We start from the raw sequence: 21193 nt of genomic DNA on the forward strand, positions 1-21193 counted from the left end.
CTTGCCAGTCTTGGGACTAAACAATACAACATCGCTCAAAGGGTAGGTCCTCAATTGCCACCTCGACTTCTTTAGGTATTCCAGAAGACTATAACAAAGATCTCCTTGTGGATATCAAGACAGCTATGGACTTTGCTGCTGTGTCTTATCCAGTGCAGCTTGGGGGAAAAAAAAAAAAAAAAAAAAAAAAAAGAGTGTACCACCAGCATTCCTTCAGACGCAGGAGATTACAATTCTCCCTAACTCTCCAGAGGAAGTTTATGTAAAAATTTATCAGCACTATTCCAATTTAAGTAATTGTATTTCACTCATAAAACATGGTAATTAGCAATCATTTGTAAACTGGCTGATAGGCAGTTTTTTAGTCCCAACAAGTCCAGCTTTTTCGGTTCCTTGACATGGGTGTGGTCTTCGGTGGTCACTGTTGTTTTGCCTCTTCATGTGCCATTACCAGGCACAGGTTGAGTGTAAAATTGTTCAAACCCTGCCGACAGGGACAGATCTTTCCTCTCTAGGCACTCAGGTGTAGGTGCCAGAGATGCTGTTGTCTGACATAGCAAGTTGGCTGTTGTGATGCTACAAGGTCTAGTGCCAACTCTTGCCAAGGTTGCAGGCATTAGCTAAGAAGTGACAAACTGATAGCTGCAGACCAGACTAGTTCACTTATGTGTTAGTGTTGCTCAAAACAGATATTAGTTTTATAACAATGTATACACTCTACAGAATGTTGGCAAGTTGCCGTATGTGTTAATCTTATTTATAATGTCTGTATTACATGATAAGAAGATATGGAAGTTTTACTTTGTAACTTTGAAAACGTTCACTCTAAACTTGTGAGCGCAGATGGGAAGAGTGTTTCCCACCTCACGCATCCACAAGGGCAATCAAAATCAGATAGGCCATCAAGGAATATCGCAATATAAAGGATTGTGATATGGCCATATCACACCTTGGAAATGCTACATGCAAGGAAGCTCATCTTATGGACTTGGAGGCTGAATGAAAGAAATAGAACAAAGACACAGAAAATTTTCCATCTCCTTGCTGTTTGAACTCTCACAGGGCCAAGACTAATTGAAGCTGGAGACCGCAAGGGTTACCCCTGGGTCTGCCCTGTAAGACATTTTGAACTGACAGATCACTACAACTCTGTCATTCTTAGCATTTAGATTGCAACATATTTGTGTGTATAAGTTTGCCTGCTTTAAGCTGTAAATAACATTTCTTTTCCTAGGCTACATCTACACTGCAGCCAGGCTCGAACCTCTGAGATCAATCCATTGGTGATCGATTTAGCGGATCAAGTGAAGACCCACTAAATCGATAGACAGCTCTCCAGTCGACCCCTGTACTCGACCTCTGACAAGAAAAGTAAGGTAAGTCGTCGGGAGAGTTTCTCCCGTCGACACCCTGCGATGCAGACCCTGCGGTAACTCGACCTAAGGTACACTGACTCCAGCTATGTTATTCACGTAGCTGGAGTTGCGTAGTGTAGGTCGACTTACTGCAATAGAGTAGACATCGCCCTAGTTAATAAATCCTCAAGTTACTTTATTATAGGATTGGCTATAGGTGTTGTCTCTAGTGTAAGATCTAGGGTATCCACCGATCTGGGCAAGTGATTGTTCTCTTGCGTCTTGAAGCAACCTGAATACTTTGTGATTTTTGGTGTAAGTGAATATTTACCACTAAGTCCAGCTTGCCTGAGTGGTAATATAGACTAGAGTGGCCCAGGGAATTGTCTATGACTCCATGGTGAGACTGTTACAATGATCCAGTTCACATTTGTCATTGGCTTGGTGAACTCTAATTATAGAGCATACCACCAGTTTGGGGTGACTGTCCTCTTTCTGACAGTCTGCCCTGAGGTAGGCACTTATGGTCATAAGCCATTCAAGACAGCGTGACAGCTGGCTCAAGTATGTTCTCATGTATTGGTATCACAAGATGTCCTGAAGGAGTAATATGCAAGGTGTCAAGGAATTTATGAGATTTCCCCTGGAAAGCTTCCACTGGACTCTTGTGTCTTCCATGCAACAGAACAGCTCTTGAAAGGTCTGCATCAGGCTGCATGTTAGTGAAAGTGGGAAACAAAGTCATCATGTGACAAAAAAGAGATGGGAGCAAAAATGTTGTGCTCCTCAGCCTATGGATCCTCTTCTTCAGAGAGTCTTGCTCCCATGATTATTCAGTTGGAAGGACTGCTGGTTGGGCCACCTGCAATACTCCCCATACTTTGATAGACAGAGGCACCTCATTCTGGCTGAAACTGTAGATGCTGACTTCCTGGCTGGCTGTAAGACCCATGATACCCAGTAGGGCCAAGGGTGCCGATATAGGTATGCCCTAGGCGGCTAGGGGATGGGTACAATGGGGTCATGTCCCTTTTAAGCTTCTAGGCCTAGGGTATGTGCTCTAGTCTCCCTTCTCTGAAAGACAGGGATCAAATGGCCTAGGATTTTGGGGAATATGTTGGTGACATCTCCCTGCAGCTATCTGAGCCAGAGGAAGAGAAAGAATACTCTTCTCTTTCTAAAGGTGAAGTAGTGTTAGCTGGAGTGCCAGGTAAGAGCTTACTCTGAACTCTAATGGATAGCACTGATGGGCTGAGCATGGATCTAGGGTAGCGGTCAGTACTACAAGTGGAATTTTTACCATGACAATGAGTCGAAGACTCATTTGAACAGTCACCATAGGATTTGATCTTGGGTCAGTTCTCAACCAGAGCGACAGGAACCTGTCCTCTGGGAGGCAGGCTCTTGATGATCAGCATATATATTTGCTGAGTGTCCTCAGATCTACGATAGGACAAAAAAAACCTCGCTTCTTGAGAATGAAGAAACACCTTGAGTAGAAGACTTTTCCCTTCAATTCTGGTGGAACTTCTATTATGGCTTCTAGATGAAGTAACAAGGCTACTTCTGTATGTAACACGCTCTCATGGGAAGGTTCCTTGAAAATGGTTGGAGAAAGAGGGTAGGTATAGGTAAAGAATGGAACAGGGGAGCCATGGCAGCAATCTCCTGTCCGTACGTGAAATGTCATGGTAGACGACATGCAGTGGAATAAGGTGAGGAAACTTCCAAAGGTGATGCTCTCCAGACTGCGTCCAAAGTGGCTCCCAATGGTACCATCAAATTGGCTGACATGTTGTGGGAGGGGTGTATTGCTGAGGAAGGCTGGCATCCTCTGCTGTATCTTCCTGGCATGGTCACTTCTTGGTATGATATTTAGGGTGCCTAGGATGGTAAGATAGTGCCTATTGTCTTGAATAGGGCTGAGGGCAATATGGCTTGCAGTATGGTGGTGGGGTATAAATCCACAAAGAGCAAAGGTTGAACTGAGTCTTTGAATGAGCTGACAGGCAGTGCTCTAAACTCACTGAACAGGCCTAAGCCCTCAAAGGGCAAGTTCTCAATCATGGCCTGTGCTTCTCTAAAGATGCCTGCAGCCAAGAGACTCGGTACATTGTCACCATAGTGGCCACAGACCAAGCCGCAGTGTCTGAGGCATCCATTGCTGCCTGTAGGGTTGTCTTGGCCACTAATTTGACTAGCTTACCTATGTCTTCAAAACTTCCTCTCTGCTGTCATGCTGGAGTTTTGTGACAAAGGAAGTCACCCTGTCCCGTGTTAGAAAGTCCTAACTGAGCAGCAAGGCCTTAACAGTTAGCCACATGCATCTATAAGAAAGCAGACTGTATGACTTTGTCCCCAAAAGGTCAAAACCTTTTGTGGTTCTTGCCCTTGGGGACACACTTACTCAATTTTGACTTTTCTTGTACTGCAGACACAATTAAGGAGCCCAGATTGGGGTGACCAAAGTAGTACTCAAATCCCATGAAAGGTACCTGTTACCTCTCCTCAGGTTTTTTTTTTTTTTTTTTTTTTTTGGCAGCAGGCATTATGGCGATTGGTATCTGCCACAGGTCAGGTCAAGCAGTCCCTCACTAACAGGGAAGGCATCCTGCTTCGGCTCGAAATTAACAAGATTTAAAATAGCTTGAAGATGTGCTGTTTTGAAAGGCTTTGAAAACAGACTCCAGACAAAACTTTCAAACTTGAGCATCTAAAGTTACACATCTAAGTAACTGGTCTGATCTTCCATAGATGCTGAGTGCTCACAGCAAGTTCAGTACACAGTATCTCAGGGGGGTGGAAGATGTATTTAGCTGCTTATGTTTTAGGTATCCAAGTTCAAAAATTTTGATTTTGCTGGTTTGCCTGTAGTTGACTGGTTGGTCATATTCGTTCAAGATCAAGTATAGTAATGGAAGTTTAGAAAAAAAACCACAAAGATACTGACAATTAAAATCCAGTCAGGTTTTTGTTTGTTTGTTTGTTTAAATAGATAGGCTGGGGGGGGAGGTGGGAGAAAGAACAGGGAAAGGTCTATAATCACTAGAAAGAACACTTCTCTCAGAGACGTAGAATTGAAACCAGGAGTCCCAAATCTCAATATTCTTCTTGTCAGCAAATATTTGTGAAACCCACTGGCAAAATGTCTTTCATCCCTCTCTAGTGCCTGATCCACCTATTCAGCCTGCTACTGCTACCAGTTTGTTAGCTCAAGTGGTCTGTGCTTGGATGAAAAGATCCAAACCCCACTGATGACTCAATTCGGGTTCAGTATAGCTCCCTGTGATTAAAAAAAAGATCTCTTTAAATTTAAAAGATTAAAAAACTACATTGAAAAATGCAAAGGTTGCAAAATCCAACATCCAAAAGTTAGGAAATACCAGGAGGTTGCTAATGAAATCCCCTTGTTCTTATGAATTAAGAGAGTCTTATTATACAATCACATACGTTTTTCCCCACAAGACCACTGCCTCATTCAGTGCACAGCATAGATGGGTCTCTAGAAATAGTTTAGGGTTGGGTAATGAATGAAGCTGTCATCTGTAGAATCCCTCCCTCATTTGTTGCAGAAGTTAGACGGTGTGGAATGAATAAAGCAGAGGGTTGCAGGAAGAGGAAAGCAAAGTCTCATGCTTAAGGAAGCTGAAAGCTACCCTAGAGAATTAGATTCTATCCCTGCCACTGCCATAGAGATTCTATGTGATGTTAGTGAAGTCATTTAAACCAAAATATTCTCAGTTGGTCTCTAGCTGTATTTTTCTTTTTCTGGGTGCCCATGAGACACCTGGGACCAGATCTGCACAAGTGTGAGCACTCACAACTATAACTGAAGTCAACTGGAACTGTGCTTTGAACAAATAATGTTATAAAAATGGCTATAAAATGCTAAGTTTTCTGGGGAAAAAACAGGTCCTAGGTGTCTCAAACTGGGCACCCAAAATTAGTGGATACTTGACAATTTTGGCCTTCATCTTTCTATGCTCCCAGTAGAATTGATATACCACCACCTAGTCTCACGAGTGTGTTGTGTAGATAAATTCATTAATGTTTGTGAAGCACTCAGATACTACAACAGCTAATTAGAAAATACCCAGGATAAAATTCATAATTTTGTATTCAGTCCAGGGTTTGAATAGGGTGCAGTAAATAAACCCAAGTCCATACACCAAATGAGCATAAGAGAAATATTAAAGACTACTCACTCATTGAATGAGGCGAGGCTTCTGCAGGAAAACTAATATTCAGTCATAATGCATATACTCAAGAGGGCCAAACTCTGCTTGTACAGTCAAACTGAATCCTGGCATTTCGTAGAAGTGCTTCACTTTGCAATTTTAACATAGTGGCTTTTTCTTTTCTTTTTTATATAGTTGTAGGATAGGTTATTGCCAGAAGAATAATGCTGTTACTCCACAAATGTTGTACTAAGGGAGAGAAAATTTCCTCACACAAAGACAATATAATGTTTAAAAAAAGAGTAGCCTGGAACATAAGCCATACTAGATTATTATTATTTTAAACAGACAGGGCAAAATTTTTGCTCAATTAGCTGGGCTCTTCGAAGTGCCCAACAGGTTTTGAAGTGAAGGTGGTTTTCTATTTTCTGCACAAGGCTAATAAACTTTAGGCCTGATTTTCAGCGAAGCCAAGTAACACCAGCTCTCAAAATTCAAGAATTCGAAGTGCTCAACGATTCTAAAAATCATGCATTTTTAAAAGGAAACAAAATGTCCATAGTAAACTGTGGAGACTAAAGTTGAAATTAACATAACATACTCTGACTTTAGAAGGTGTAATCACTCACTCTCCAGCAAGAATTTTTCAAATTCCCTCTCTAAGCAGGGATGGAGAGAGAGAGGTATAGTGCAGGGATGGAGAAAACAAAAACTAACTCAGGTGCATGAAGCTTAAATCCCTGGAATACGCAACAATAGGAAAACATGCAAAAAAGATATATAACAGTTACATAGGGTAGTGGAAATAAATGCTGCAGAGTTTCCTTGAGTAAAGAGGTAATCTTTAAACATAATACATTTTAATATAGCCTAAAAATTCAGTCAAACTGTTCAGCAAACCTTCACTTTGTTTATATAAAAGTTAGAGTTTTATATAAACATAACCATTACAAGGTCAATTTGTTCATCTAACTATGATAGGCCTCTTGACGACAAAACCAGTTTGATTCCTGAAGTCAATACGTAAGGGTCTTCTTGAATGCATTCCTGAGGCTAGATTTCTTTGTAGATATCTTTAAAAATGTCTTCCCTCACTCCATCCAAGAAGTCTCTTTTTACACACTGTACATGTCAAAGGTAGAATGAAATGCTTTACACTCAGTTGAGTTAAAAAATTCTCATAAATGCAGCAGGAGAACAAGTGAAGTAATAGCAAGCAAACCACTTATTCATGCATCCACCTTTCTCTCTGTATGGAGAGTCACTATACCCAACTCTCTAAAGCAATTTATTCTACCTCTGTCAAATATTTTGAGGGAAGGTTTGTTTGATATCTATATATAAAAAGCTTATTTTATATATATTTATTTTACAATAAATCACAGTTATAGGTCTCACTAACATTAGCTGTTGAGTACGATTTAAAATAAAATAAAAATGACGTTTAAGCCCCTAAATGCATATCCACGTAGTCACAGTTTTTATAAAGAGCGAACAGAAAACTCCTCAAAACTATGCAATATTATGCTATGAAAGTCACTCATTGTCAGCAACAGATAAAGCAGAACATGTTTTAACTGCAATTGTAATTAAGGACTAAGTGTATTCCACACACCTTTAGAAACCGCTAGATCCAATACAGACATCAATTGGTAGAACATACAAGTTTTACTTTAATGAATAGTAAAAAATTAAAGAGAGTGCCAGCTCTGAAAATTAATTACACAGCCTTTCACTAAATTCCATATAAGCATAAATGATGACCCTCATTACTTACTACTCAGCAATTAAATCAGATTCACAAAGACTAAGTGAATGGAGTGGATACAGTAAAACCGAACACAAACTTGAGGAAGACTATCAACTTTATCCTGTATCACTTACATTTGGTAATATACTCGGGGGGGTTTAGCATCTTGTCTTCAAAGTTAGAAACTACATGCTATGGTGGCACTGTACAACTATTTAGCTTTCTTCCAGATCCCCTCTAGACTTGATGCACATTGGGGATCAAGTGGACACTAGGCCCCACAGCAACAAACTGAGGGAAAGCATGGTTTCAAGGAGGATTGGAGGAAAAAAACACCACGATAAACAGCAACCCCTCCACAAACTTTGTATGCTGAATGATTAATACAAGAATCTACTTTGCCAGGTAAGAAAAACCCCACTAGGACTAATGATGAAACTTTAAGAGAAATATGTCACAAAAGCGTCTATCACACTCTTTTCAGAGTAGCAGCCGTGTTAGTCTGTATTCGCAAAAAGAAAAGGAGTACTTGTGGCACCTTAGAGACTAACAAATTTATTAGAGCATAAGCTTTCGTGAGCTACAGCTCACTTCATTGGATGCATTTGGTGGAAAAAACAGAGGAGAGATTTGCATCCCGATGAAGTGAGCTGTAGCTCACGAAAGCTTATGCTCTAATAAATTTGTTAGTCTCTAAAGTGCCACAAGTACTCCTTTTCTTCATGGGGAAATAGTTTTACTTTGTGTAATGACTCATCCACTCCCAGTCTCTATTCAAGCCCAAGTTAATTGTATCCAGTTTGCAAATTAATTCCAATTCAGCAGTCTCTCGTTGGAGTCTGTTTTTGAAGCTTTTTTGTTGAAGGATAGCCACTCTTAGGTCTGTAATCGAGTGACCAGAGAGATTGAAGTGTTCTCCAACTGGTTTTTGAATGTTATAATTCTTGATGTCTGATTTGTGTCCATTCATTCTTTTACGTAGAGACTGTCCAGTTTGGCCAATGTACATGGCAGAGGGGCATTGCTGGCACATGATGGCATATACCACATTGGTAGATGCGCAGGTGAACGAGCCTCTGATAGTGTGGCTGATGTGATTAGGCCCTAGGATGGTGTCCCCTGAATAGATATGTGGACAGATATGTGGTTGCTGGTGAGTATTTGCTTCAGATTGGGGGGCTGTCTGTAAGCAAGGACTGGTCTGTCTCCCAAGATCTGTGAGAGTGATGGGTCGTCCTTCAGGATAGGTTGTACATCCTTGATGATGCGTTGGAGAGGTTTTAGTTGGGGGCTGAAGGTGATGGCTAGTGGCGTTCTGTTGTTTTCTTTGTTGGGCCTCTCCTGTAGTAGGTGACTTCTGGGTACTCTTCTGGCTCTGTCAATCTGTTTCTTCACTTCAGCAGGTGGGTATTGTAGTTGTAGGAATGCATGATAGAGATCTTGTAGGTGTTTGTCTCTGTCTGAGGGGTTGGAGCAAATGCGGTTATATCGTAGCGCTTGGCTGTAGACAATGGATCGAGTGGTATGATCTGGATGAAAGCTAGAGGCATGTAGGTAGGAATAGCGGTCAGTAGGTTTCCGATATAGGATGGTGTTTATGTGACCATCGCTTATTAGCACCGTAGTGTCCAGGAAGTGGATCTTTTGTGTGGACTGGTCCAGGTTGATGGTGGGATGGAAATTGTTGAAATCATGGTGGAATTCCTCAAGAGCTTCTTTTCCATGGGTCCAGATGATGAAGATGTCATCAATGTAGCGCAAGTAGAGTAGGGGCATTAGGGAACGAGAGCTGAGGAAGCGTTGTTCTAAGTCAGTCATAAAAATGTTGGCATATTGTGGGGCCATGCGGGTACCCATCGCAGTGCCGCTGATTTGAAGGTATACATTGTCACCAAATGTGAAATAGTTATGGGTGAGGACAAAGTCACAAAGTTCAGCCACCAGGTTAGCCGTGACAGTATCAAGAATTATAACATTCAAAAACCAGTTGGAGAACACTTCAATCTCTCTGGTCACTCGATCACAGACCTAAGAGTGGCTATCCTTCAACAAAAAAGCTTTAAAAACAGACTCCAACGAGAGACTGCTGAATTGGAATTAATTTGCAAACTGGATACAATTAACTTGGGCTTGAATAGAGACTGGGAATGGATGAGTCATTACACAAAGTAAAACTATTTCCCCATGGTATTTCTTCCCCCCACCCCACCCCACCCCCCACTGTTCCTCTGATATTCTTGTTAACTGCTGGAATTAGCCTACCTTGCTGGTCACCATGGAAGGTTTTCCTCCTTCCCCCCCCTGCTGTTGGTGAAGGCTTATCTTAAGTGATCACTCTCCTTACAGTGTGTATGATAAACCCATTGTTTCATGTTCTCTGTGTGTGTGTATATAAATCTCTCCTCTGTTTTTTCCACCAAATGCATCCGATGAAGTGAGCTGTAGCTCACGAAAGCTTATGCTCAAATAAATTTGTTAGTCTCTAAGGTGCCACAAGTACTCCTTTTCTTTTTGCGAATACAGACTAACACGGCTGCTACTCTGAAACCTGTCATTATGCAAGGCACTGAATTTAGCCGTATAGAGTGGAAATCTGTCAACTTCATGAAAAAACTCGTACAGATACAGACAGACATCATCTTCCTCTCCAAATGCAAACAGATGGACATCATACCGAAAGGACTGAAGGTAAAAAATCCATTACAATCTACATACCACAGACTATGCTGACAGCTTGTGCCACACACTCTCAAAGAAACTGCGGAACCACCTGATCAACATCCTCTACAGCAAACAGGGAAAGATTAAGAATGAGCTCTCAAAACTGGATACTCTCATAAAGAACCAACCTTCCACACAAACTTCCTCATGGCTGGACTTTACAAAAACTAGACAAGCCATTTACAAAACACACTTTGCTTCTCTACAAAAGAAAAAGGACACTAAGCTATCTAAACTACTATATGCCACAAGGGGCCACAACAATGGTTCCCGTAACCCACCCAGCAATGTTGTTAATCTATCCAACTATACTCTTAGCCCAGCGGAAGAATCTGTCCTATCTCGGGGCCTCTCCTTTTGCCCCTCCACCCCCACGAACATGATACAGTTCTGTGGTGACCTAGAATCCTATTTTCGACGTCTCAGACTCAAGGAATATTTCCAACACACCTCTACCAACATATTAACCCACAGAGACCTTCCTGCCAACACTACAAAAAGAAGGATTCTGGGTGGACTCCTCCTGAAGGTCGAAACAGCAGCCTGGATTTCTACATAGAGTGCTTCCGCCGATGTGCACGAGCTGAAATTGTGGAAAAGCAGCATTGCTTACCCCATAACCTCAGCCATGCAGAACACAGTGCCATCCACAGCCTCAGAAACAACTCTGACATCATAATCAAAAAGGCTGACAAAGGAGGTGCTGTCGTCATCATGAATAGGTCGGAGTACGAACAAGAGGCTACTAGGCAGCTCCCCAACACCACTTTCTACAAGCCATTACCCTCTGATCCCACTGAGAGTTACCAAAAGAAACTACAGCATTTGCTCAAGAAACTCCCTGAAAAAGCACAAGAACAGATGTGCACAGACACACCTCTAGAACCCCGACCTGGGGTATTCTATCTGCTACCCAAGATCCATAAATCTGGAAATCCTGGACGCCCCATCATCTCAGGCATTGGCACCCTCACAGCAGGATTGTCTGGCTATGTAGACTCCCTCCTCAGGCCCTTCGTTACCAGCACTCCCAGCTATCTTCGAGATACCACTGACTTCCTGAGGAAACTACAGTCCATTGGTGATCTTCCTAAAAACACCATCCTAGCCACTATGGATGTAGAAGCCCTCTACACCAACATTCCACACAAAGATGGACTACAAGGTGTCACAGGTTTCAGAGTAGCAGCCGTGTTAGTCTGTATTCGCAAAAAGAAAAGGAGTACTTGTGGCACCTTAGAGACTAACAAATTTATTAGAGCATAAGCTTTCGTGAGCTACAGCTCACTTCAGGAACAGTATCCCCGATACTGTCACGGCTAACCTGGTGGCTGAACTTTGTGATTTTGTCCTCACCCATAACTATTACTAACACGGCTGCTACTCTGAAACCTGTCATTATACATGTATTCAAGCTTCCAAGGCTTGAAAAATTTACTTTATGCCAAGTACTCTAAGGAAAAAAAAAAACTACTAGTCAAGTTTAAAGTCCTTTACCCTTCCCTCCAAAGTCATGCCCCATATGATTTATAGAGAAGAGAAACGTATTATTTACTGTGTTTTATTGTCAACATTTCAATTTGCTGCATTTAAAAATTTTAAGTCCGCCTCTTGCTTCTATTATGACTTCTTTCTACTTCCTCACTTTATTCAACTTTCTTATTTTCCTACAATAGATTATGGTGTATTGCCAAAAGCAAGTGGATTTTTCAAGTCTTGCATGCTTATTATGATAATAAAACCTCAACATTTAAAAGAAAAGCACATATCTAGCAACTCAAGCCACAATTACATCAATGGAAAAAACGTGGTGACGGGGGAGAGGAGCAGACAATTTATTTCAAAACCAGATTACTAATATTAATCTCTCAATGCTAGGTAATATGTTGTACAGCAGAAATCCAGACCCCTTTAGTTCAGCATTCCCTCCTAGTCCAATCATATTTACATAGGAAATACTTGCCCAATAAGAGCTCCACCACTTCAAAACTTCTGCCTATCAACACAACCAACAATCAATTGATGTGCCCTACATCCCATGCAATCCAGGTGACACTCTGCTCTTCAGTGTCAAAGAAACACTAGGTTTCAGAGTAGCAGCCGTGTTAGTCTGTATCCGCAAAAAGAAAAGGAGTACTTGTGGCACCTTAGAGACTAAGATGCATCCGATGAAGTGAGCTGTAGCTCACAAAAGCTTATGCTCAAATAAATTTGTTAGTCTCGAAGGTGCCACAGGTACTCCTTTTTTAAAGAAAAACTAGTGGGCAGAGTCTAGTAGGATGCAAAAGTTCAGAATTTATTGAGGCCATCCCCCTCTCCCCGGTTCCTTGCAACAGTTTTATTAGCATAGACAGCCAAGTAGTCTTCCTTGTTCTAAGACAAAGAAAGAGTCCCCCCCCAAAAACCTCCACAGTACTGGACCAGGCTCACTGTCCTCCAGATGAGTCTGGCAGTCAGCAGTCTCTGCACAGGCCCTTTCCTTGGGGAGCAGAGCTAGGAGGTATTGGGTTGTCCTCTTTCCTTTTTAACTGCCCCTTCATCCCGACAGCAAGCCCAAGTATAGCGTGGAGGGGGCTTAATGGGCCCACTCATCAACCTTTCCTGGCTCAGCGTGGGGTTGCCAGCCCCCATCATCACACCTGGCCCCTTTCCCACACCAGCCCCCAGAGAGGAAGGAAACCACTCACTGTCAGCCCTCGCTTACCACAAGTGCAGGCAAAAGCGAAGGCCCCCTACCCTGCTCTGCCAGTGACGTGGGACCCCTCCGACACCTACGGGGGCTCTGCCTTTAACAGGATCCCCGCTCTTATCCCATTTCGGAGTCACCCCGCCCCACGGGTTGGGTTCAGGCTAGAGCAATGTGCACAGCCGCCCTGCATGCCGCCCCCTCCCCCACCGGGTGGGGGGGAGGGCAGGGTTGGGCTGGTTACCGGTGAGGCTCCGCAGCACGGTGCCGTGCGCCCACAGACTCAGCACTTGCTGCACCGACAGGTTGATCATGGAGTTGTCTCCCGCGTCCGCCTTCATCTTCCCCGGGGGCCTCTCCGCCTCCTCCGCCGCTCCTCAGCCGCCAGGGGCTGGCGGCGGCCGGGTCGCGGTGGCAGCGGGGAGGCCGGGCTCCTTCCGCGCCCAGGCGGCTGCTGCGGGCCGACGGCGACGGGGCGGCTACGGAGAGGGGGCCGGGGCGGCTGGACTCCAAGGCGGCAGCAGCCTCCCCGCGGCGGGGGAGACATTGAGGACGGAGAGGGGGCGTGGAGGGGGCCGCTGGCTCGGGGCCTCCTCAGGGGCAGCGGACGGGTCGGCGGGGCTCCGAGCCGGTGGGCGGGAGGCGGGGGGCAGCGGGGCGGGAGGCCCCCGCCTCCCTCCTCAGCCTCTTCCTCATCATCGCCCCGGCCGCCAGCATCCCCTGAGACGGGGCGGGGGAGGGGGTGGGGGTGGAGGCGCCCGCGAGGCAACCGCCACCCCGGCTCCGAACCGCTCTGCGCGCGCCGGCCGCCCTCGCGCCACCCCCGGCAGTGCACGAGCCGGCGTCAGCGAGGGACTCAACGGAAAGCGCGCCTGCGCTCCACGCTCGGAGGGAAACCTTCTGACTGCGCAGGCGCGACTCACTCACCCACTCGCTCCTTCTCTCTCCTGGGGGAGGCGGGAAGTGCCCTGCCTGGTACCTGCTTGGCTGGTGCCTGCGTGCTGAGAGCGCAATTGGGTTTCATTGCAATGGGGGTGTGGCGTCTCCCTTTGCCCAGCCCTGGAGGCATCGCATCCCCGTACCCATCCTGTGCCCACCCACCCCATTTCTGCAGCGAGTAGGTCTTCCACCTGTTGCCACAAGCATATGCTGCTGCACCTGTAGGCTTGAAGTGGTTTCGATCATACACAGGGTTTACAGTTTGGTTCAAAGGCTCTCAACACCCTAAAATTTTTTCCAGTGCCCCTGCTATCACTCCTACACCTGGGGAGCTACCCTTAGTGCTGCCCCCAAGCGTTAGTGCCTGCACTTTTAGCTGCCAGAGTGGTGCCCCCACACCTGGTCCATTACTGGAGGTATGGTATGGTGGTACAAGCACCCTGCTGCCCCTAGTGAATAGTGCCTGCATTACGGCAACCAGATCCATCCTCACATCTGAGGCAGTAGCAAAACTCCCAGTGACTTAAATAAGATCAAGTCCCTCACCTCCAGAGCTCAGATTTCCACAGCACTAAGCATTCCAGGAGGATAGTTAAAACTTCTATTTTAAAATGAATTAAATGTAATCTAACGCTGGTACAGGGGCAGCAACTTGGTCAGCAACAGAAGAGTCAAGGTGTGCACACCCTCCTTTGTAAAAAGCATGACTATTAATGTAGCACAAGCTTTTGCTATTATTTAGTTTGATAGCTTTGAATCTGTCTTTATCCTATAGAGCATTTACCATCTATGTAATATAAGAATAAAATTCACAAAAGAATGAGCTCTCTCTGCACTTGTCCACAATAGTAACAATTAGTGCTCAAAATAGCACCATCTATGATGTCTCTGTGGCACTAACACTACCCACATTAACCCCACAGATAATTACCCTGTAGTCTCAAACTACCCCTTCTGCCAGCTGCTTGGGGGACGGAGTGGGGAAGTGTCTTTTTGACTCAGACTTTAAGGCCAGAAGGGACCATCATGATCATCTACTCTGACCTCCTGCACATTGTAGGGCACAGAACCTCACCCACTCACTCTTGTAATAGATCCCTAACCTCTGGCTAAGTTACTAAAGTCCTCAAATCATGATTTAAAGTCTTCAAGTTACAGAGAATCCACCATTTACAGTAGTTTAAACCTGCAAGTGACCCCTGCCCCATGCTGCAGAGGAAGGCAAAACAAAAAAAAACCCACCAGGGTTTTTGTTGATCTGATCCTGGGGAACCAACCCCAAATATGGCAAACAAGACCCAGCAATCAGACAAATGGGAAAGTATTCTTTGTAGTAACTTGGAGCCCTCCCCATCTAGTGTCCCATCAGCAGCTGTTGGAGATATTTGCTACTTGCAGTTGCAGATTGATTACATGCCATTGTAAGCAGTCCCGTCGTACCATTCCCTCCATAAGCCTATCACTCTCAGTCTTGAAGCCAGTTAGGTTTTTTGCCCTAGTATGCCACTTGGAAGGTTGTTCCAGAAATTCACTTCTCTGATGGTTAGAAACCTTTGTCTAATTTCAAGCCTAAACTTGTTAATGGCCAGTTTATATCCATTTGTTCTTGTGTCAACATTGGCACTTACCAGGTAGGGAGAGGAGTTATTTAATTATTTATCCATCTGATGTATTTATAGAGAGCAACCATATCTCCCCTCAGACTTCTTTTAGTTAAGCTAAACAAGCCAAACTCTTTGAGTCTCCTCTCATAAGGTAGGTTTTCCATTTCTCTGATCATCCTAGCAGTCCTTCTCTGGACCTGTTCCAGTTTGAATTAATCAAACATGGGAGCATGGGCAGCTGGTGACCCAGCCGTCTGGGGAGGCTAACCCTCAGCCCTTCCCCTTGTGCTCAAGGCCCCGCCCCACCTCCTTCTACCTCCCCCTTCACTGCAGGAGCCTAAAGCACCCCCACTGCGGCCTCAGCCCCAGGGCAGCCCCCAGTTCTGGTGCTCAGGCAGCCAGCGCCAGGCAGACAGCGTGGCCCAGCACCAGCCGCCCCGGCAGCCCCCAATCACTGCAGGAGGCACCAAGTACACTGGCCTGGCCGCAGGGCCACAGTAGGCTGTTTGGTGAGGCAAAGCCTCCCCTTGGCTACGATACCCACTGCCCATGCATGGGAGACCAGGATTGCACACAGTATTACAGAGGAGGTCTCACCAGTGCTGTGTATAATGGTACTAATATTTCCCTGTCTCTTCGGAAATACCTCACCTAATGCATCCTAGGACTGCATTAGCCTTTTTCACTTTTGCATCACAGTGGCTGCTCATAGTCATCTTGTGATCAACCAATACATCCAAGTCTTTTGCCTCCTCTGTCTGCTTCCAACTGATAGGTCACCATCTTATAGCAAAAATCGGGTTTTTTTAGCCCCTAAATGCATGACCTTGCACGTTGGACTATTAAGTTTCATCTCATTTTTATTACTCCAGTTTTCAAGGTCCTCCAGATCTTCTTGTATGATATTCCAGTCCTCCTCCCTATTGGTAAAACTTTTGTCATCTGAAAATTTTATTAACACATTCCTACTTTTTGTGCCAAGGTTCATTAATAAAAATGTTAAATGCAATAGGTCCCAAGACCGATCCCTGAGGAACTCCACTAGTAACCTCCCTCCAGCCTGATAGTTCACCTTTCACTAGGAAAGGTTATAGCACTCACCCAAGATGTGGGAGACCCAGTTTAAATCCTCCCATTGCCTGAGTTGGAGCAGGGATTTGAACCCACACTTCCAGAGAATGCCCTAACCATTTAGCTATGGAATATTCTGGGATGTCTCTCTCAATCTTTCCTGTTGAAGCTGTTCCACTCTGTACAAATAATTAAATTTTCATAGGGTCAGAAAGCATGTTAGAATGACTTTATCCCAGTGGTTAGTGTACTTACCTGTGATGAAGGAAACCCAAATTCATATCCCTGTTCCAATGACTATAAACCTCTTTCCTCCTCTGCTTCCCCCCCCCGCCCCCGCCTTTTTGGGAAAAGGACTCGGTGTCTAACTCCATGAGAGGGCTCATGGCTGTGGATCCCAAGCAGAGATAGGTACCTCCTTCTGGCCCCAGACTTAGGCCACACTTCTTTCCTTAGTATTTCCTATTGGCTAGTTTGGGTGAGAATGGGGATCCCATTCTCAGGCATCTGATTCTCTCCATGCAGTCCACAGTCAGCCAGCATGCCTAACTTGGGGCTGCAGATTCCATTAGGCGGCAGCATGTCTAAAGTTAGGTGTTGCAACACTGAGCCCAAGTCCCTTTTGTGGATCTATCACCTTGTGTAAAGACAAGACTTGTGTAAAGACCCTTCATACCACTTATGTTCCACAGTGGGGTTGTGGAGCAAAAGCAGCATAGAGACAAATCTGCACCCGTGTGCTATAGAAGGTAACAGAGGACTTAGGCTCATTAGCTAGGAAATCTATAATTAGGTGGCTCCAGTGGTCCTACTCCCCCTACAAGCCATGGGGACACTATTCTAGCCCAAAGGCTGCAGCAGTAGCTGCTAGATGCTGTACTGCAGCTCCATAGCCTGCCTCTGGACTTGAGGGTGGACTTTGCTCTCCAGGCCCCATGCTCATCACCTGCATAGAAGCCTCTGGCTTTGTGGGTGTGAAATAGAGCTGTGCAGGAACTGGAAATTCCATCCTGCAGAAAAATTTGCACTTAAAAAAATTCTGAATCAGAACAAAAAAGAGTCAGAAATGTGAAGCTTTCTGTGGAATGGACATCTTCAAAAATTCCATTTGAGATGAATCAAAATGGAATTTTTCAAAAAAGTCTGGGCCAACAAGCTGGTTCCCTAGCCACCTTGCTGGCTTGGGAGCGGGAAGTCTGGCGGCTGGGGAGCCCATAGGACTGTCAGGTGGGCACCCCAGGGAGCTAGCCACCCAGGAAGCTGGGGGGCCCATTAGGTAGCCAGCCTGTCTGGTTTCCATCTAAAGTTTAGACAGAATAGACATGTTCCTGCAAAAATTTTTAATTATGTTCAACTGGAATTTTTGCCATGGAAAAATTGTTTTCAGAAAATTTTCAGCTAGCTTTAGTGTGTAATGAATGTTGCCTACTGAGAGCCAAACTCGTCAATGAGTCTGTCCAGTTCTTCAAGCTGTGATCCAGGGGAGAGTCTTCAGTGCTGTCTATTTCAGAAGTGAAACAGCAGACACATCCAGTCACTGTGCTAAAGTAGCTCCCAAGGCTGAGAAACAACCCACAGAAGAAGGCCTTGAATACACCCACGGGACCTATATTAACTTTCCTCCTCCTCCTCCTCCCTGTGATGGCCATGTCAGGGAATTATCACAAGGCTCTGCCCTGTCCCAGCGCCTGGTACTAGAGGGGTCAGGTTGCATTAGACATAAAAGGATGGAGAATCATATGCCACCCGGGAGGGCTCATCTGTGCAGCCTTGCTTGTCAACACTGCTCATCTGTGCAGCCTTCTCTCTCCTCCACCTCATTGTTCCCCCCCTCCCCCATCACTTGACTATTATGGCATCTACCATGGTTTTCATCCTTCCTCTCATGAATGCTAGTGATGGCCATCTTGTTTTGCTGCAGTGGGATCAAGCAGCTGAAGAAGAGATCTTGTAGCTCGAAAGCTTGTCTATTTCACCAGCAGCATTTGGTCCAGTAAAAGGTCTTGCCTCCCCAGCCTTGTTTTGGTGGTAATTAACGATAGCTGTTGGGAAAGTTCCAGGCTTCTTGGGTTGTGGTTTGAACAAGCAGAAGGTGTCAAAACTTAGCTTCAAAGATCCATGTGGAAAATAACCTCTCTGGTGGAAGGAATATAGAAAAAGAAAATACTTAAATCATCATGTAATTTGTAATTTAACAGATAGGGGACTTGCTTACTGTTTGAGTGTACAGTACCAGTAACAAGCTTTTTCCAAGAAATCAATAACTGTAAAGTAAAAAAATAAAAATAACTGTAAAGTTATCAGTAGGAAAGGCGAACTTTCTCATCTATTTCAGAAACACAAGTCCACTTCTTACACATTGTCACTTAAACTAGCAGTACAAACCCAAAAGAAACATCTTCAGCTCTATGGGGAGATGAGCAGAAGAATGTTTGTACTGTGCCCTCTGGTGGCTGACGCTAGGAATTGTCCAGAAAACTTATTTTAGCAAAGCAAGGCTTCAGTTGAGACTGAGTTAAAAAGAAAAAGAACTGGACCCTAAGCAAAGACAGACACTTTGATTAGCTTATTGAGGCACATTAACAAACAAAGAACTACCAAACCAGAGTATTGAGATGAATTGTGCTCATTATTAGGATTGTGAAAATACTGCAAAATATTATTTACATTTTTGAAACAAATTCACTTTTACTGTGTTTTCCTTGCATTTATGTTCACGTTCCACAAATATTCTAGCAAACCACTTTACTGGACAGAATATTTGCTTGAACAGCAAATGTTGCAGAATGTGCACTGAAAGCAACCTTTAGATTGGTAACTGCAAGTATTTGCACTGGGAACCTCATTCTAAGAGGCGCTCATCCAGCCAGGAAGCAGGGGGAAAAAATCTCTATCTTTGTGTCATTAGATTAACTCATACTTCAAATGCTCACTATCTGAAGGGTTATTCTGGCAGAATGGATCATGAGCAATCCATAGGCTGAAATATAAAACATTTATCAAATTTCAAATAACTAATGGGAGGGAATGATGGTCTTTTGGAGACAGTTCAGGCATAGAAAAAAGGGCTACATAAAATGACTAAATTTTTCACTTCAAATAATTCACCCAGTTTACTAATTATGCATTTAGAACCCAGTTCTGTCATCATATGCCCATGCATGTGGACGATGACTTCAAACAATTCCTGCACTGACAAGATGGCAGACTTTTACTCCAAGAGATCAGACTCCCCTCTTATTGTGTGCCTCAGTTCCCCTACTTGTAGATGGGATTAATGATAATCTTCTTTGAAGGGTGCAAGTCACTATAAAAGAGTTACATTGTTCCCAGGCTATGAGAGAGATAAGATGGATGAAATAATATATTTTATTGGACCAACTTCTGTTGTGGAAAGAAACAAGCTTTCAATCTGAAGACCTCTGTGTAGCTCAAAAGCTTGTCTCTTTCACCACAGGAGTTGGTCCAATAAAAGATACCTTTCCCATTTTGTCTCTATGAAAGAGCTAGTTATTATTATTATTATTTTATGTATAGAGTAAAATTCACCTTAAAATAAGAGAAATGGCTCAATCTGCTTTTTCTGTAACATTCTCAAAATATTAAAAATTACCTTCTGTACAATAAACAATTAGGAAATGTCAGTCTATGCTGTTTAGAGGCTCCATAATTTCTTCAATTTACAATAAAAACTATTGAATAGAGTTCATTGGAAAATCTTTAGTGGAATCATTTTCCATTGAAAAATATAATTCCATGGCAATCAAAATGCTTCTCAAAATTCTTCTGATTTTGGCAATTTTTTATTTTGGAGAAAAGCCCCCCAAAATTTCTGACAATGCTGAAACATTTAACTTTGACCTTTTTTGAACAAAACATTCTGATTTTTTGTTTTAAAACTATTTTTAGTTTTAAATTTTAAAACTAATTTTAAAATAATTGTATTATATACTATCATATAAAATACAAAAGTTGAAATCAAAACAAAATATTTTGATTTTGTCTAAACAAAATGTTTCAATTGATCCAAAGTGATTTTCCCTCCAGAATTTTCCTTCACTGAGGATTTCAAAATGTTCAGGTTTCATTTTGATTTGAAAAGAAGCCAGATTTCAAAATCTTGAAATCCTTCACAATACAGAGTTCTTATCCTCCTCCAGCACTACTAATAAGCTTCCCTACAACAGCCAAGATTACCAAGATAGCTATATGGATTGAGGTTCAAAACAGATGAATGATCTATTAGAGACAGCCCATAGCTTTATTTGAACTGGAGGGCTTTAGGGTAATCTGAGCATCTAGATAGAATTTTGTCATCCTCTGGCCTGATTTTCAACATGCTGACAAGTCAACCTAATGCAAATATAGTTAACAAGTGACTGTCCTATAAATGTCTGTAAGAAAATTGACTATCAGTAATAGATTTACACCCCTTTTGTGTGGCTGGCCCAGTGTAAGTCTATCACTATATGTAATGTAGTAACCTTATGCACTCAAAGGATTTGTGGTTTAGGTCAGTTGTGATTTGAGATTCAGGTAATTTTAAGATATTTTCCCCTTTAATATCAGTTCTCCAAAAGCTTTTGATTTCAGTCCCTCGGTCCCGATGATGGAGGAAGAGGTCTTGACAGTGATTCAGGAGAGGAAGAAAGTGAAGCAATATCATGAGCTATATAGGGGAATTTTTCCCACCATGATAACAACCTCACAAGTTGCACCAAAACACCAAAAGAACACTCAGAAATGGCTGCTGAGCTTAGAGAACTGTGTTAGCAGATGGACCGTGGTGTACATTAGACTTAGAGGACTGTTTCTTACATTCCAGACCTATAAGTGGCAATACTTCAACAAAAAAACTTCAAAAACAGACTCCAACGAGAGAATTAATT

At 43.5% G+C, this 21193-nt stretch overlaps 1 protein-coding gene across 1 annotated transcript in view; it reads right to left on the reverse strand.

Moving 5' to 3' along the window:
• Positions 1-13561, reverse strand: part of TMEM170B (transmembrane protein 170B) — a 29143-nt gene extending 15582 nt beyond the window's left edge. Inside the window, exon 1 of the mRNA XM_038392071.2 lies at positions 12935-13561. Within this exon, the coding sequence (XP_038247999.1) occupies positions 12935-13031 (97 nt within the window). The 5' untranslated portion in view covers positions 13032-13561. The remainder of the gene's footprint in view (positions 1-12934) is intronic.
• Positions 13562-21193: the final 7632 nt, after the last annotated feature.

The sequence above is a fragment of the Dermochelys coriacea genome, chromosome 2 (assembly GCF_009764565.3).
Source record: "Dermochelys coriacea isolate rDerCor1 chromosome 2, rDerCor1.pri.v4, whole genome shotgun sequence".
Lineage (NCBI taxonomy): Eukaryota > Metazoa > Chordata > Testudines > Dermochelyidae > Dermochelys > Dermochelys coriacea.